Source organism: Lithobates pipiens, unplaced genomic scaffold (genome assembly GCF_037356315.1).
Source record: "Lithobates pipiens isolate NorthernLeopardFrog02 unplaced genomic scaffold, aLitPip1_a1.2 Scaffold_83, whole genome shotgun sequence".
Lineage (NCBI taxonomy): Eukaryota > Metazoa > Chordata > Amphibia > Anura > Ranidae > Lithobates > Lithobates pipiens.
The window spans coordinates 724,598-741,290 of NW_027507907.1; the positions used below are offsets into that span (position 1 = coordinate 724,598).

Genomic DNA, 16,693 nt, shown 5'->3' on the forward strand with positions numbered 1-16,693 from the left:
AAAGGAGAAATGAGCAGTGTCTTTAAAGGAGATTTTTCGGGAATCCCCCAAAAAAAACATCAAAAAAAGAAATCAAAAATTGTGTAGATGTGACGCAAACTAAAATTGTATTGCTGAAATGGTTAAAAAAGTAATAAAATCCGTTCGGGAGAAGTGTGTGTGACTATGAGCATCAAAAGAAGTTGGTTCTTGCAGCATTGTAAAGAACAAGAGAATGCGCTTGATGAAAGAATTTTTAACATTGTAGCGTGATGAATGTGCTATATCGCTTACGAGCAGTAGTTTTACCTGAACGAGCGCTTCCGTGTCGGAATTTGAATGTGAGCATGCGTGGCACCTTGTCCGTCGGAGTAGGCTACACATGATCGGAGTATGTCCGACCGGCCCGGTTGATCGGGAAATATTTCCAACATGTTGGAAAATTGGGTCCGACGGATATTCGGATGGAATCAGTCTAATGCATACCACACACAGTCGGATTATCCCACAACACGGTCCGATAGGACACATTCCGACGGATTCTCCGACCGTGTGTACGGGGGCTAAAAGTGAATTGCCCCAGTGAGGACAATAAAACCTGGCAGGAGGTCCTAACTCTTCCCTACTCCTTCCAAAATTCAAGAAAATTGGCTAGAGGTCCACTATGAAGTGGGAATGTTCTGTACTCTGGGGTACTTATGCACCAACAATGGACTATCCCTTCAACTGAATTCATAAGTAATGACAGAAGCACACAACTGTATTTTCATGCAATTAAAATCTATTAATTGGGTGACTTTATTACACAGCACCAGAAGTTATAAACTACGAACCCCTGGGGCCACCTACAGACATGTGGTAAGTGTGTGAATTGAATTTTTCTAATGTTCCACCAGGAAGGGCCTCTTCAATAACACAAAGTGAATATCCAGTCAAGATGTATTTTTCTTTTCTTTTATTTATTTTTTTGTTGCAGGAAGAGATCTAATTGGTTGATGCAAGCAACTGACCTTTTCTTTACCCTCTGCCCAGGTCCAGGGTCCCTTTAACTGGATCTGTACGCCCAGAGGTCAGGAAAGATTGGCTAATCATGTGACCACTGTGGCAGTCAGTCAGGGCCGTCTTTAAGGCAGGGCAAAAGGGGCAGCTGCCCAGGGCCCTGTCATTGTTGTGGGGCCCAAAGCAGCTGCCTCATACTTGCCAACTATCCCAGTTTACATTCCCTTGTCCCTTGAACTTTTAGTCCTGTGCTGCTACTAATGCTGCCCAGCTCTTCCCTATTGTTGTGTACAGATGACTCACCTGCAGACCTGTGTTTACATGTAAATACTGGCATTCATATGCAAATAGCAGTCACATGCATATGTAAATAGCTGAGGCCAACTGCATTGATATGTAAATAAAGGCAGCATTCATAGGTATATCATGCCCCCCCTGCAGTGAGGAGAAGATGTGTTGTAACCTATCGCAACCAGTGAGCAGTATTACTGTACAGTAATCTCTAGCAGCCAATCAACAAGCAGAAATGTGCTGTAACCTCTAGCAACTAATCAGTGAGCCTTAAGGAGTGCTGTAACCTCTAGCAACCAGTCAGTAAGCAGTAATGATGTGCTGTAACCTCTGGCAACCAATCGCAATTGCTGCCTGATCTGATACAGTAAACTGATTTTAAGTCTAGCTGCTATTTATTGTATGTCTCAGAGAAGGTGGAGAGCGAAATTGCATGGGGGGGCACTAAAATTTTTTGCCCAGGGTCCAATCAATATTAAAGACGGCCCTGGTCACAGTGGTCACATGAGCAGGAGCTGGTTTCGCCAGCTTCCAATCTTTAGTACGTACCGAAAACTGTTTTTGTCAGCTAGGTCACTGTGCTGGGAAGTCCTGAATGAACCCTTTGCACACTGCCATATACCCTTTCTAGCAAACTTTGCATGAAAACAGGGATTTTTGGTTCACATGCATTGCAATACATGTTTAAGCTGACCAACTGCGTCAAAGTAATCTCTCTCTGGCCAGTCCCTACACTACTCTACCCTACTATGCTCTGCTCTACTGTACACTACTCTATTCTACTCTACTCTATGCTGCTCTTCTCTACTCTACTATGTTCTACTCTACTCTGCGCTGCTGTTCTCTACTATGTTCTACTCTACTCAGCGCTGCTCTTCTCTACTCTACTATGTTCTACTCTACTCTGCGCTGCTCTTCTCTATTCTACTATGTTCTACTCTACTCTGCGCTGCTCTTCTCTATTCTACTATGTTCTACTCTACTCTGCGCTGCTCTTCTCTACTCTACTATGTTCTACTCTACTCTGCGCTGCTCTTCTCTATTCTACTATGTTCTACTCTACTCTGCGCTGCTCTTCTCTATTCTACTATGTTCTACTCTACTCTGCGCTGCTCTTCTCTATTCTACTATGTTCTACTCTACTCTGCGCTGCTCTTCTCTACTCTACTATGTTCTACTCTACTCTGCGCTGCTCTTCTCTATTCTACTATGTTCTACTCTACTCTGCGCTGCTCTTCTCTATTCTACTATGTTCTACTCTACTCTGCGCTGCTCTTCTCTACTCTACTATGCTCTACTCTACTCTGCGCTGCTCTTCTCTACTCTACTGTACTCTGCTCTACTTTACTCATACACTTTTTGCAAACTTTGCATTGAAACAGGGATTTTTCTCTACTGTACTCTGCTCTACTCTACTCATACACTCCTTTGCAAACTTTGCATTAAAACAGGGATTTTTTTGTTCTCATACATTGCAATACATGTTTAAGCTGGCCAAGTGCATCAAAGTATACAGTAATTGTCCTAATAATAAAAGTCAGCAGCTACAGAATTTGTAGCTGCTGATGTTTAATTTTTTTATGGGGAGGAGTAGAAGAGCCCTTTTCATTCATAGCTGGAGCTTAGTGCTGTTGATCCTCCTGCGGCCTTTTTTCCGCCACTTCAACATTCCAATAATGGCTGCATGGCATTTCCCAGGGCTGGATTACTCATGGTGACAACAGTGGATCATGCCTACAGGCATGACTGCTTATACCAGCCTTTGTTAACCCTTTCAACACAGAGGAACCCTTGTAATACATTTCTGGCCCCAGGGATCCCTTGCTGAAAATTACTATATCTACAACTCATGATACATTAGTGTGATGGGGAAGGGATCTCACCGCTCCAGGAGCACACATGCTGTAAACTGTCTCTTCGGATGGGAAGCCACAGGTGCTGGCTATTACCACTAGCAACAGACGAAAAACAAGCTCTGGACTGCCGCACTCTTCAAAAGACCACTTTCTTTTATTGGAAAATCACATCACAGCTCAACAAACACAGTGAACAAGGAAAAATTGCTGACGTTTCGCACTAGCTGTAGTGCTTATTCATCATGTTCGCTGTGTTTGTTGAGCTGCGATGTGATTTTCCAATAAAAGAAAGTGGGCTTCTGAAGAGTGCGGCAGTCCAGAGCTTGTTTTTCCTCTGTTACATTAGTGTGATGGTCAGTGGGAAGTATGCTCCTTACACTTGTGGTCATTGGGAAGAATTACCCCCGACAGATCTCTAAAAAGAAGATCAATGGTGTCAGAGGGAACTTATCTAAGAGACAGAAATTGTTCATTGCTCAAGGAACCCCTAACAACCTCTGGAGCAACCCTAGTTGAGAAACACTGGCTTATACTGGGAGCGTTGTGACAGGGTGACAACACAGTCATACTACTGATTGATGGACACTGAGTTGTCACCCGATAACAGGATGTGCCCCGCACATGGGCCTTTATGGCAGGATCACTGGAGTTTACTACAGATTATTAAATAAATGTTTCTGAAATGGCACTAACAGGTTAAAGAATGTGAGATTTTAGTGATTGGGTTTATAACTGCTATCTATTTGGATAAATTCTTGAAACACTTATGCCTTTTGCCTTTAAATTTTGGATTTCCTTTTTTATGAACGTAATTATAGTATCCCATTCAGCAATTTCCCTTTATTATCAATAGAACACGTGTGCCCTATCTGTTCTTTAATCTCTAGCACCATCTTGTGGTTGTAATACATAATACATGCAAAGTATTTAATCTGCTTCCTTTCGTCAGCCAGGAGAAGTCGCATTGAACTGAAACTTGTTCTGTAATGTTATGGATGTTTCATAACTTCTTAAGTTCCAAAAAAATCTAGTCCAGTTGAATGCGATTGACTTCTATCAGCTATGACCTGGATAAATGAGAATCATCACCTTCTTTTTTCCTTTTTTTCAGTCTTTTATAATCTTCTTCTTCCTTTTTTTTCTTTTTTCAGGAGCATCGGTGTAATTACATGTATTCTGTAAGTATTTTTTTAGTACAATTCAAAGCACTATTTGCAACCAAGATGAGGATTGTTCGGGCTTTATATACTTTACTGTGCGGTTTGTTCATTGTCACATTGCCAATTTACAAAAGGGATGGCCTTGTGATATAGCAATGCAATGCCAATACTGCATGGGGTATATTTTTACATATTATTTTTTATAAAATGTGGTAAATCAACAAACTGGATTTTTCTTTCAATTTATATAATATTTAATGTCCTATATTATTTGTATTATTGTGTAAAAAAAAATAAAAAGCAGGGTCATAGATGGAGCATCCTGGGTGGTGGCCACCTTAAGTCACGGGAGTTGTCAACAAAGTATCTGCTCACCAGTGATAGACAGTGCAACAGGGAGAGGAAAGAGGAGAACCCTGATTGGCTGCATTGGCAGCTGAAGTTTGGCCCTGCCCATTGGCAAGAAGGATAGTGCTGGGGAAAGAGGAGGACCCTGATTGGCTGCATTGCCAGCTAGACCTTTTTACTGCCCTTTGCAAGGAGGAAATGATGGGGAATAAGTAGGACCCTGATTGCCTGCAATGGCAGCTGGACTTTGGCCTTGCCCACTGGCGAGAATGAAATCCTATGAAAGGAGAAGGACCCTGATTGGCTTCATTGGGAGTTGTACTTTGGCCTTGCCCACTGGCAAGAAGGAAGTGCTGGGGAAAGAGGAGGACTCTGATTGGCTGCATTGCCAGTAAGACTTTTGCCCTGCCCATTTGCAAGGAGGAAGTGCTGGGGAATAAGTAGGACCCTGATTGGCTGCATTGGCAACTGTAGTTTGGCCTTGCCCACTGGCGAAGCGGAAGGCCCATGATAGGAGGAGGACCCTGATTGGCTTAATTTTCAGCTATACTTTGTCCTTGCCCACTGGCAAGGAGGAAGTCCTATGAAAAGAGGAGGACGCTGATTGGCTGCTGTAGTTTGGCATTGCCCACTGGCAAGAAGGAAGTTGCGAGGAGAGAGGAGGACCCTGATTGGCTGCATTGCCAGCTAGACTTTTGCCCTGTCCATTTGCAAGGAGGAAGGGCTGGGGAATAAGTAGGACCCTGATTGGCTGCATTGGCAGCTGGTCTTGCCCACTGGCAAGGAGGAAGTCCTATGAAAGGAGGAGGACCCTGATTGGCCCCTGACTTCATTGGCAGCTGGACTTTGGTCTAGAAGGAAGTCCCGGGGAAAGAGGAGGACCCTAATTGGCTGCATTGTCGGCTGGACGTTGACCCTGCCCACTGTCAAGGAAGAAATGCTGGGGAAAGGGGAACACCCCGATTGGCTTTGTTGGCAGCTGGCCTTTAGCACTCCCCACTGGAGGAAGTGCTGGGGACAATGTGGGGTGCTGGAGGTGATCAGTGGCACCTACAGCAGGTAAACAGAGTTCTGGGAGACTGCACAGAGAACAGACAACACAGCTAAATCATCCAGGAGGTCGAAAGCCATGTGACCACGCTGACCAATTTAGAACTTCTTCTGAGCCCCATTCTTCTGGGATGGAATTTCAGAAGCAAGAAGAGATCCCTCATTGGTCAGCACAGTCACGTGGCCTCGCTGACCAATAACTGCTTGCCATTGCGAGCATTATGATGCTTATGGACTCCAGGGTTACTAGTTGCAGTGTATAGTGTACGGATCATCTAACCCAGTGGTCCTCAACTCCTGTCCTCAGGACCCACTAACAGGCCACCTCCTCTGAGAGTGATGCAGTGGAAGTGTTGAACATAGAGGAGGACATGGAGGCCTCAGTAGTGTGGTGGAGCTTTTATAGTCCATCTGCCAAGCAAGGGACACAGGAAGCTGCAAAGCCTCTATAGTAAACAGTGATGTCACCCTCGTACCTAGACAGTGGATCACAAGACTGGCTGAACAGGATTACGGAACTTTATGGTGGTAAAGCAAATCACTTAGAAATTATTATAGCACCTTGAATTATCGAGAATGGCGCAGGTTGGGGATACAGCCAAACTACAACTCATTCCTACACATGAATGTGCTGTGGGGGGTGTAGGATTATATTTAAAAAGGCCATAGGTCCAAAAATATCTGTGGCATCTCCTCAATGAGACGGAAGTGATCTCTGCAATATATAAAGGAAACAGAGGGCGCCAACTAAGTGTAGTATATAGGAAACCACTTGATTTATTTTGTAGCTCTTTGGCTGGAGTTACTCTTAAAATGTTGGGCCAACTCAACCCTTATATTCTCTCTTTTTTTTTCCCAGTCTCAGCGGAATGTCGCCATTCCAAGGAGAAACTGACGCAGAAACATTAACAAACGTAGTCGCCGGGAATTATGAATTTGACGATCGCTTCTTTAAAGAAACCAGTGAAATGGCCAAAGACTTCATTCGACAGCTGCTGCTCAAAGATCCCAGGTTTGTCATCCAGACTGAACGCCAAATTTTCCATGCTGTCCTGCTTAACCACTTGCCTACTGGGCACTAGACATGTGCACTGCCGAAAAATTTGTTTGTTTTCGTTTCATTTGTTATTGATTTTTTTTATTTTTTCATTTTTTGGATCATTTGTTCTGATCGAAATTCGTTATTTTGAATAAATTCCTAAAAATCCAAAATGTTAAAATCCGAAAATTCTAAATCTGAAAATAAGAACGAAAATCTGAAAATACAAAAATTCGAAAGAACGAAAATTCGAAAATACAAAATATCTAACTAATAATAACGAACTATTAAATTATAGGTATTGGAAATTTCTTTGAAACTTGGCTGTTAGTGGACGTAACGAATACAAATTTATCCGAAGTTAGGAATTATCCGAAATAACAAATTCTGCATCTAAATGAATGCAACGTAACAAAATAATAATAATAAAAAAGTATTATTATTATTATTTATTATTATTAATAATTAGTTACGTTACATTCCTTTAGATTCGGCATTTGTTATTTTGGACAATTTGTAACCTCGGATAAATTCGTATCCGTTACGTTCACGTACAGCCAAATTTGAGAGGAAATTCTAATACCTATAATTTAATAGGCAGTAATAGTTATTTAATAGTTTGTTCTTATTTTTGGATTTTCGTTTTTATGTTGAATTTCAGATTTTTTTTGTTCTTTCTGAATTTTCAGATTTTTTTCATTTTCGGATTTAAATTTTTTTTCTAATTTTCAGAAAGATTTGGTAAACGGGTTTTCACTAATTTTAATATTTCCGAATTAACTAATTTTGTCGAAGTTTCGTTGAAAAACAAAGTCAGAAAGAAACAAATTGCACATGTCTCCTGGACACTTTTACCCCCAAGACAGTTGCATAATGTGCTAGTATGCATCCCTATGACATGCAGCACCCCCCTCTTTTGCACGTCATACAATAGACAAGTTACTGCAAACCCACCCCAAGAAGATCAGTGCAGTCCTCCATTATTTTGTGCTGTTGGGAATGCTTAGCTGATCTGGTTTGCTCCCGGATGGCAAAACTGAGAGCAAATGAGCAAAGTTCAGGGACCAATACCGACCAATCAAAAGTTGTTTTTTTTTGTTTTTTTGTTTTTTTAACTGATTGCCCTGAATCGATTTATTTTAGGATTTGTAACAATTCTGCTTTTTGTTTTCTCCACAGCGACAGGATGACAGCGGTGGAGTGTTTGATTCACCCATGGATAAAGGTAAGTGACAATCGGCAACAAGGGTTCACTCACATGGAGGATCCAAAATGCACCAAAAAACAGTAAATCACTGAATTCTTAAAAAATATATAATTTTATTCAGATAAATTAAATCATATTAAATTTCCGTGAAATATATCAAAATATGATAAATATTTGTACAAATATATATATATATGTATGTATATGTATGTGTGTGTATATATATATATATATATATATATACTGTATGTGTGTGTGTGTGTCTATATATATATATATATAGAAATAGGCAGTTGACATCCTAGTACTGGACGCATTTCGTGAAACAATGTTCACTTCTTCAGGACATTGAAGCATTTTATAGGATATCCACCAACCATACAACATACGTGAGAATCAAAACTCCTTCTCTGCCAAAAAACAATGGAGTGCAGTGGAGGAGCAACATGGGAGGCGCTATGTCTGGGGAAAACCCAATTCCTGTAGAAAGGGCCACCAAACAGGGACCACACAGTGGGGATAATCAACCAAGATGTCCAACATATATATAGTAGGTAACTAGAAGTTGCCATTAACTCTTAAGACCAGGCCACAGACATCAGCAGTATGGACAACCATCACCAGTATGGACAACCATCACCACAGCCAGAAGAAGAGTGAGAAGATCTTCTAACGCTGACTGTCATTGGCCATCAGTGGCCTCCATATCCCTCTGTGGTCAGGGCCAGATTAAGAACATCATGGGCCTGGTGCTGAGGATTTTGGTGGGCCCTTTTAGAAACAATAAATAAAAATGCTAACTATTTTTTGTTATAACAAATTAAATAAAAGAGAGAGAGGGAGGATGAGAGCGAGAGAGAAAGGGGATAAAAGACATGTGAGGGGTAAGGGAGGGAGGATGAGATAGAAAGGGGGGATGAGAGAAAGAAGATGCACATGAGGATGTGTGGGAATGACATCAATGCAGCCTGGCCAAGGCAAGTGACCAAGGCACAGAACCCAGAAGGAAGACTGGGTGAAGATGGAAGTGCCCGGGCCCCGCCGGATTGATCACAGCACAGCACTGGAGGGCTCAGTCTGACAATTTAAGTGTACCCTAAAGTGCTAATATGCTGTGCATACTTGTACATTATGGCATAACCTACCCCAGGGCCTCTAAAAAGTAGTAATGTTAGAAAAGTTTACTACCGCTTTAATATCACAGGAGCCTCTAATGGGGCTCCCTACTGACCCTGTGGCCCTTGGGCAGTGCCTAGGTGCATAGTCAACATTTCAAAAATATTTTCAGGGGCGTTTTTTTTTAAACAAGTGCTATATTTAGAGTAGCTAACATCCCCGTGTTCCTCTATACATCACAATAGTAATTACAAAATTAAATTACTAATAATGGGGCCGAACAAATATGAGGACTGTGAGATTTCCTTTAGTTGAACTAACACATGTGTGCCCATTCTAGAGCTGGTAACATTGAGGATATTCAGTATAATTTTAAAGAACAGTTTTTGTGGGTTAAGAGGCATAGGGGAGGAGTATGGATAATATAAAAGTGGGAAGCATGTGCAGGTGAGGGAGAGGAATGTGGAGGGTCTAACAGTGGGCACTATGTACATGAGAGGAGTGCAGAGGGTATGGCAGAAGGCACTATGTACAGGAGAGGAGAGTGAAGGGTATGACAGTGGGCAGTATGCACAGCAGAGGAGTGTAGAGGGTATGACATTGGGCACTATGTTTAAGAGAAGAGTGTGGAGGGTATGACAGTGAGCAATATGTACAGGAGTGCGGAGGGTATGACAGTGGGCACTATGTACAGGAGAGAAGTGTGGAGAGTAGGACAGTAAGCAGTAATTACAGGAGAGGAGTGTGGAGGGAGGGTATGATGGTGGGCACTATGTATAGGAGAAGAGTATGGAGGGTATGATAGTGAGTAGTATGTACAGGAGAGGAGTGTGGAGGGTATGACGGTGGGCACTATGTACAGGAGAGTATGACAGTAGGCACTATGTACAGGAGAGAAGTGTGGAGAGTATGACAGTGGGCACTATGTATAGGAGAGAAGTTCGGAGAGTATGACAGTGGGCACTATGGAGAGGAGGATGAAGTAATCTGGGAAGGAAAAATGTAAAGGTTTGTGGAAGGATGTTTAGGGACTGCGTAGTGGTTAAGCGGGCCATACATGGATTGAAATTACACCAATTAAGCAGAGACCAGCCATAGTCGATCTATGTATGGGCTAGCTGGTTTTACACAAGTCAACCTATTAACCGACTTGAGTACAACCAGCCTGTCAAGTTTTTCCCAAAACAATCAGTGCTGTCAGCTATAGTTAGCAACACTAATCATTGTATTCACTGGCAGAACACAATAACACTGTGGGAGTGATTGCCCCATTTACAAGTCAGCAGGTGAGAGGGTGTGTGGGGACAGGCTGGGGAGAGATACTAGTCAGTCCCTGGGTAGGCACTGGTTAATATCGTGTAACATAAAAAGTTGCAAAGACCACCATTTTATTCCATAGGGTGTCTGCTAAAACAATATATAATGCTTGAGGGTTCTGAGTAATTTTCTAGCATAAAAAAAATGATGTTTTTTACATGTAGGAGAGAAGTCTCAGAATGGGCCTGGGTGACAAGGGGTTAATTATCATAAGTAATATACAAATAATTATTATAAGCACTGAGAGTTCATCCTCTCAGTCTGCTGCAGAGTGTTCCAGCTTGTATTTAAACTGGCCGCTCTGTATGTAGCTTCTGACAGGCTGCGCAAGGAGCCCCGTATCTCTGGAACCATAGATGATAGCAGCCCAATATTTAAACCAGTGCTGGAGTTGGTCTTTAGCTACATACCCCCCAAATGTGGGGTCTCTGTGACTCCTGATTGCTGAGCTACAATCCTCGAAGTCAATCTTTTTTTTTTTTTTTGTTTTTTTTTTGATTTTTTTTTTTTTTGGGCAAATGGGCCTATCTTGAGAAAGGGGCCTGGAGCTGCAGCTCCAATAGCCCCTATGTTAATCCGGCCCTGTCTGTGGTGAACACAAGTTATTGGTGATTGGTTCATAGCACAGTTCTGCGCTTTGGTGGTCAAGGCATGCAAACTGTTGAACCTTGTGTTTGCATGCAAAGCAGTGGAGAAGCAACATGGAAGGCGCTCTGTCCGGGAAAAAAAAAATCCTGGAGAAAGGGCCGCCAAACAGGGACCACACAGTGGGAATAATCAGCCAAGATGTCCAACATATAGTAGGTAGCTAGAAGTTGTCATTAACTCCTAAGACCAGGCCACAGACATCAACAGTATGGGCAACCATCACTAGTATGGACAACCATCACCATAGCCAGAAGAGTGAGAAGATCTTCTAACGCTGACTGTCATTGGTCATCAGTGGCCTCCACATCCCTCTGTGATGAATACAAGTTATTGGTGATTGGTTGATAGCGCAGTTCTGCTCTTTGGTGGTCAAGGCATGCACACTGTTGAACCTTATATGTAAAACAGTGGAGGCGCAAAATGGGAGGAGCTCTTTCCGGGGAAAAAACAATTCCTGGAGAAAGGGCCACCAAACAGGGGCCACACAGTGGGAATAATCAGCCAAGATGTCCAACATATAGTAGGTAGCTAGAAGTTGTCATTAACTCTTAAGACCAGGCCACAGACATCAGTAGTATGGACAACCATCACCACAGCCAGAAGAAGAGTGAGAAGATCCTCTAACGATGACTGTCATTGGCCATCAGTGGCCTCCATATCCCTCTGTGATGAACACAAGTTTTTGGTGCTCCTAACCACTTATCCAAGACTGATATGTACAGAGGGTTGTATGCAAACACTGTACTCCTATGCACAGAGAATCCCTCGTTGTTCATAGTGTGAATGAGCCCTTAGCTACTACCGACACTGTTGGTAATCTCTGAGTATCCAACCTAGAAGTGTGTGGGATTCTAATGCTACCAACTATTATTCATTTATATAGCACTGGCATCTTCTGCAGTGTAAAAGGAGTTCCTTGAGACACAGGTGCAGGCTCTGCAATGGATCAAAGAGCAAGAAAAAATTAAAGAATGAAAGTAGCTTATGCGTTTCACAACGTAAGTTGGTGCTTAATCATAGTTATGATAATATAAGCACCAACTCATGGTGCGAAACGCGCAAGCTATTTGCCTCTACCTCTGCAAAGCATGGACTGACTGTTTTGGAGTTTAATTCACAAATAAAAGGTGTTGTATTGGTGTGCGGCCATCCAGGATTTTTTCTTGCTCTTTGATCTTCTGAAGTGTACATGTATGTTGTAATTGTATGTGATCATATCTGTCCCTCAGCTGTCATACAACATGGTGTCTGCGTGTAATCGACTCTGCCGCATGAAGCTGCTGTGTCATCCCACGAAAATTGATGAGGATCTGGTAAGTATTGGGGGCAACCCCCCCAAAATAAAGAACAGTCACTTAGATCTACCACATACTGTCAGGATTATTCAAAAACACAGAGATGTTGATATATGTGACCAATAGCCAGCCTTAGGAATTCACATTCCTGTATGCATGTAGTGTATCTAAACCCCGATAATATAATATTCTCATATATTTAGTATATATATTCTATATTGCAGCTTATTGGTCCTTGGATGTGGTGGCTGCATTCATTTTCTAGTTTGAGTAGTAGCACACTCTCTGTCCTAGGATGACAACTCTCAACAACTTGTAGCTGGCTAGCCCTAAGGGAAAAGCACCAGCCTTCATAAAGTACAGTTTAAATTTCTAACTAAAAATACTTCATAGTTTTCCCCACCCCTCTGCCAATCTCAAACCTCAGATGGTCCTTAGATGTGGTGGCTACACCGCCAATCCCAGACCTCAGATGGTCCGCCAATCCCAGACCTCAGATGGTCCGCCAATCCCAGACCTCAGATGGTCCGCCAATCCCAGACCTCATAAGGTCCGCCAATCCCAGACCTCAGATGGTCCTTAGATGTGGTGGCTACACCGCCAATCCCAGACCTCAGATGGTCCGCCAGTCCCAGACCTCAGATGGTCCGCCAGTCCCAGACCTCAGATGGTCCGCCAATCCCAGACCTCAGATGGTCCTTAGATGTGGTGGCTACATTCATTTTCTACCTTTCATACATTAGTAGCACACTCCCTGTTCTAGGGTGACAAGTACAGTTTAAATTTCTAACTAAAAATACTTCATAGTTTTCCCCACCCCTCTGCCAATCTCAAACCTCAGATGGTCCTTAGATGTGGTGGCTACACCGCCAATCCCAGACCTCAGATGGTCCGCCAATCCCAGACCTCAGATGGTCCGCCAATCCCAGACCTCAGATGGTCCGCCAATCCCAGACCTCATAAGGTCCGCCAATCCCAGACCTCAGATGGTCCTTAGATGTGGTGGCTACACCGCCAATCCCAGACCTCAGATGGTCCGCCAGTCCCAGACCTCAGATGGTCCGCCAGTCCCAGACCTCAGATGGTCCGCCAATCCCAGACCTCAGATGGTCCTTAGATGTGGTGGCTACATTCATTTTCTACCTTTCATACATTAGTAGCACACTCCCTGTTCTAGGGTGACAAGTACAGTTTAAATTTCTAACTAAAAATACTTCATAGTTTTCCCCACCCCTCTGCCAATCTCAAACCTCAGATGGTCCTTAGATGTGGTGGCTACACCGCCAATCCCAGACCTCAGATGGTCCGCCAATCCCAGACCTCAGATGGTCCGCCAATCCCAGACCTCAGATGGTCCGCCAATCCCAGACCTCATAAGGTCCGCCAATCCCAGACCTCAGATGGTCCTTAGATGTGGTGGCTACACCGCCAATCCCAGACCTCAGATGGTCCGCCAATCCCAGACCTCAGATGGTCCGCCAATCCCAGACCTCAGATGGTCCGCCAATCCCAGACCTCAGATGGTCCACCAATCCCAGACCTCAGATGGTCCGCCAATCCCAGACCTCAGATGTCCTTAGATGTGGTGGCTACATTCATTTTCTACCTTTCATACATTAGTAGCACACTCCCTGTTCTAGGGTGACAACACTCAACTTCTTGTAGCTGACAAGCCGTAAGAGAAAATGCTGAGTAGGTTTCCCTACCCCTCCACCAATCCCAGACCTCAGATACAGCGAGGACCTATTCCCCAAGACTGATTTAGATTGATTGCTCCAGAGCCCGTTGTAGCAGCTGTGTACTACAGCATAGGTACCTGGAGAAAAAATAGATGCAAATACTGCCCAACATGGTGGAGGGACAGGCAGTGGGCCCATAGGAAGAATAGATGTAGCTCATGCCCAAGGTGATGGAAAGACGGGCAATGTGCCCACACTTTATATGAGGTCTGAAGGGGGTCTATAAACCTATTGGGGAGGGTTAGCTAAAAAGTAAACTATTAATTAAACAGACCTTTGTGCAACAATCATGCAGATAGTTCTGGGTTTTCTTTTAGAAAAGTTTGCTCTATGGTTTAGGTATCTTGGAGGCCACCTGTGCTTCCCTAAAGGGGTTGCAAAGCTTAATTTAAAATAAATAAATAAAATAACAAACATGTTCTACTTACCTGCTCTGTGCAAGGGTTTTGCACAGAGCAGCCTTCACTGGGGTTCCCCTGCTGGCGCTTCTGGCCCCCTCACTTCATTGACTGCCCCCACGGAGAGCCAATTTCCCTGGGGCCACACGTGCGGGCATTGACACAGACAGCGGGACTCAGGGCCCGAGCCAATGGCTCCTTAATCTGTCCTATGAGATAAGAGCCAGCAGCGGGAGCCTCTGGGCTCATGCACAGTTCTGGAACAAATGGGCTCAGGTAAGGAAAAGGGGGGGGGGGGTCTGGGGGAGTGGGGGCTCTGCAGCAAAGAAGTATTGAATGCATTAGGGTGAAAAATGTTGAGACTTTACAATCCCTTGAAAGGCAGGGTTCCTCAACCAGGGTTCCTGCAGAGGTTGTTAGGGGTTCCTTGAGCAGTTTTGCCTCTCGGATAAGTTCCCACTGACACCATCAGGTCCTTCAGACTTCATGAACAGGTGCGTCTGACCTGCAGTTGACCTCTTTCTGACTTGCATTTGACCTGCTTGAGGCAGGACTTGTATGGAAATTCAAAACCTGCCTGATACTAACAAAACTCCATGAATACAGACCCTGTAACCCAACTCTCCATATTCCTGAAAGATCCATCAATGAGGACCCAAGAAGCCACTGCCAACTCCCCAACTGGTCTCTATTCATTACTATGGAGATGCCGCTAGGTATGCTTAATGCACATGCTCTCCATAGGAATGAATGGGTTCAGTTCAAGCCCTAATCAGTCAATAAGCGGGAAACAAATCTCAAAAGGCTTACAATCCTATTTAATCTTTCAGAGACAATGTGAGAGCGATCAAGAGGATGAGAAGACCAAACCCGTCACACTCCTACGTAGGCGTTTGAGCAGCTGCTCCTGAGCTGATGAGACATCCCTCCGAATCTCGAGCATGCGCTGTCCTCTTTCACCTGTTTGCAGTACTGACCACGATGGGAACCTCGTGCCTACAGGAGCCCAGGAGACATGTAGGAACCTGGAGAAGCATGGCTGCTAGTGTACCAAGAGGAGGTGGGCTTTTTCCAACATCGCCCAATACAGACAATGATCTCAGATTTGCTTGCATGTGACTGTTTACGGGAACTTTTATTTAAAGAAAAAACAAGCATGTCGCATGTTTTAACTTTTATGCCGCTAACAGTCGGCACATACCATCATTTAACCATAGTGGCCTACCAACCTTGCCATGGAATGGAATTGTTACATTGGTGAGTGCTTATACTTTATCGCAACTTATATCCTAGTGATTTCCAGTAGACATGTGCAGAGTAAAATATTTTGTTTCGGAATTTCGTTTTCGTCCGAAAAATTAATTTATTTAGTTACTCCCGAAATTCGTTTTTATTTATTTTGTTTTTCGTTCAAAAATTGCATTCGTCCGAAAATCCACATGAATTACGGTCGAATCTGTCTTTGAAGGCTTATGGTGTCTGTCAAATGTATAAAGAAGATTCGACGGAGCTAGTATATAGCATACTTCGTGTGAACTTTAGAACCCTATTAAAGTCTATGGGACTCCAACGTTCACAATCTAAAGTGCTAATTTTAAAGCTAATATGCAAGTTACTGTCCTAAAAAGTGTTGGGGACCCGGGTCCTGCCCCAGGGGACATGTATCAATGCAAAAAAAAGTTTTAAAAACGGCCGTTTTTTCAGGAGCACTGATTTTAATAATGAATAAAGTGAAACAATAAAAGTGTAATATTCCTTTAAATTTCGTAGGGGGGGGGGGGTGTCTATAGTAAGCCTGTGAAGGGGCGCATGTTTCCCGTGCTTAGAACTGTCCCTGCACAAAGTGTCATTTATGCAGGAAAAAAAGTCCTTTAAAATCACTCGCAGCTATTATGAATTGTCGGCTCCGTAATACAGAGAACACTCATTGAAAGTCATTGATAAAAAAATTAATAAATAAATAAATTAAAAAAGCGTGGGGGTCCCCCAAATTCAATTACCAGGCCCTTCGGGTCTGGTATGGATATTAAGGGGAACCCTGCGTCAAATTAAAAAAAAAAATTGACGTGGGGTTCCCCCTAAATATCCATACCAGACCTGAAGGGTCTGGTATGGATATTAAGGGGAACCCCGCGTCAAATTTAAAAAAAAATTGACGTGGGGGTCCCCCTAAAAATCCATACCAGACCCTTTATCCGAGCACGCGACCTGGCAGGCCGCAGGAAAAGAGGGTGGGACGAGAGAGCGGCCC

The 16,693-nt window shown here is 43.4% G+C and overlaps 1 protein-coding gene across 1 annotated transcript; it reads left to right on the forward strand.

The window, feature by feature from the left end:
* Positions 1–6,322: 6,322 nt before the first annotated feature.
* LOC143973527 (death-associated protein kinase 2-like) lies at positions 6,323–16,057 on the forward strand. Its single transcript, XM_077474443.1, has 4 exons — positions 6,323–6,695; positions 7,902–7,947; positions 12,240–12,323; positions 15,273–16,057. Exons 1-4 carry the CDS (start codon positions 6,553–6,555, stop codon positions 15,351–15,353), a joined length of 354 nt encoding a protein of 117 aa, XP_077330569.1. The 5' UTR covers positions 6,323–6,552; the 3' UTR covers positions 15,354–16,057.
* The last annotated feature ends 636 nt before the right edge of the window (positions 16,058–16,693 follow it).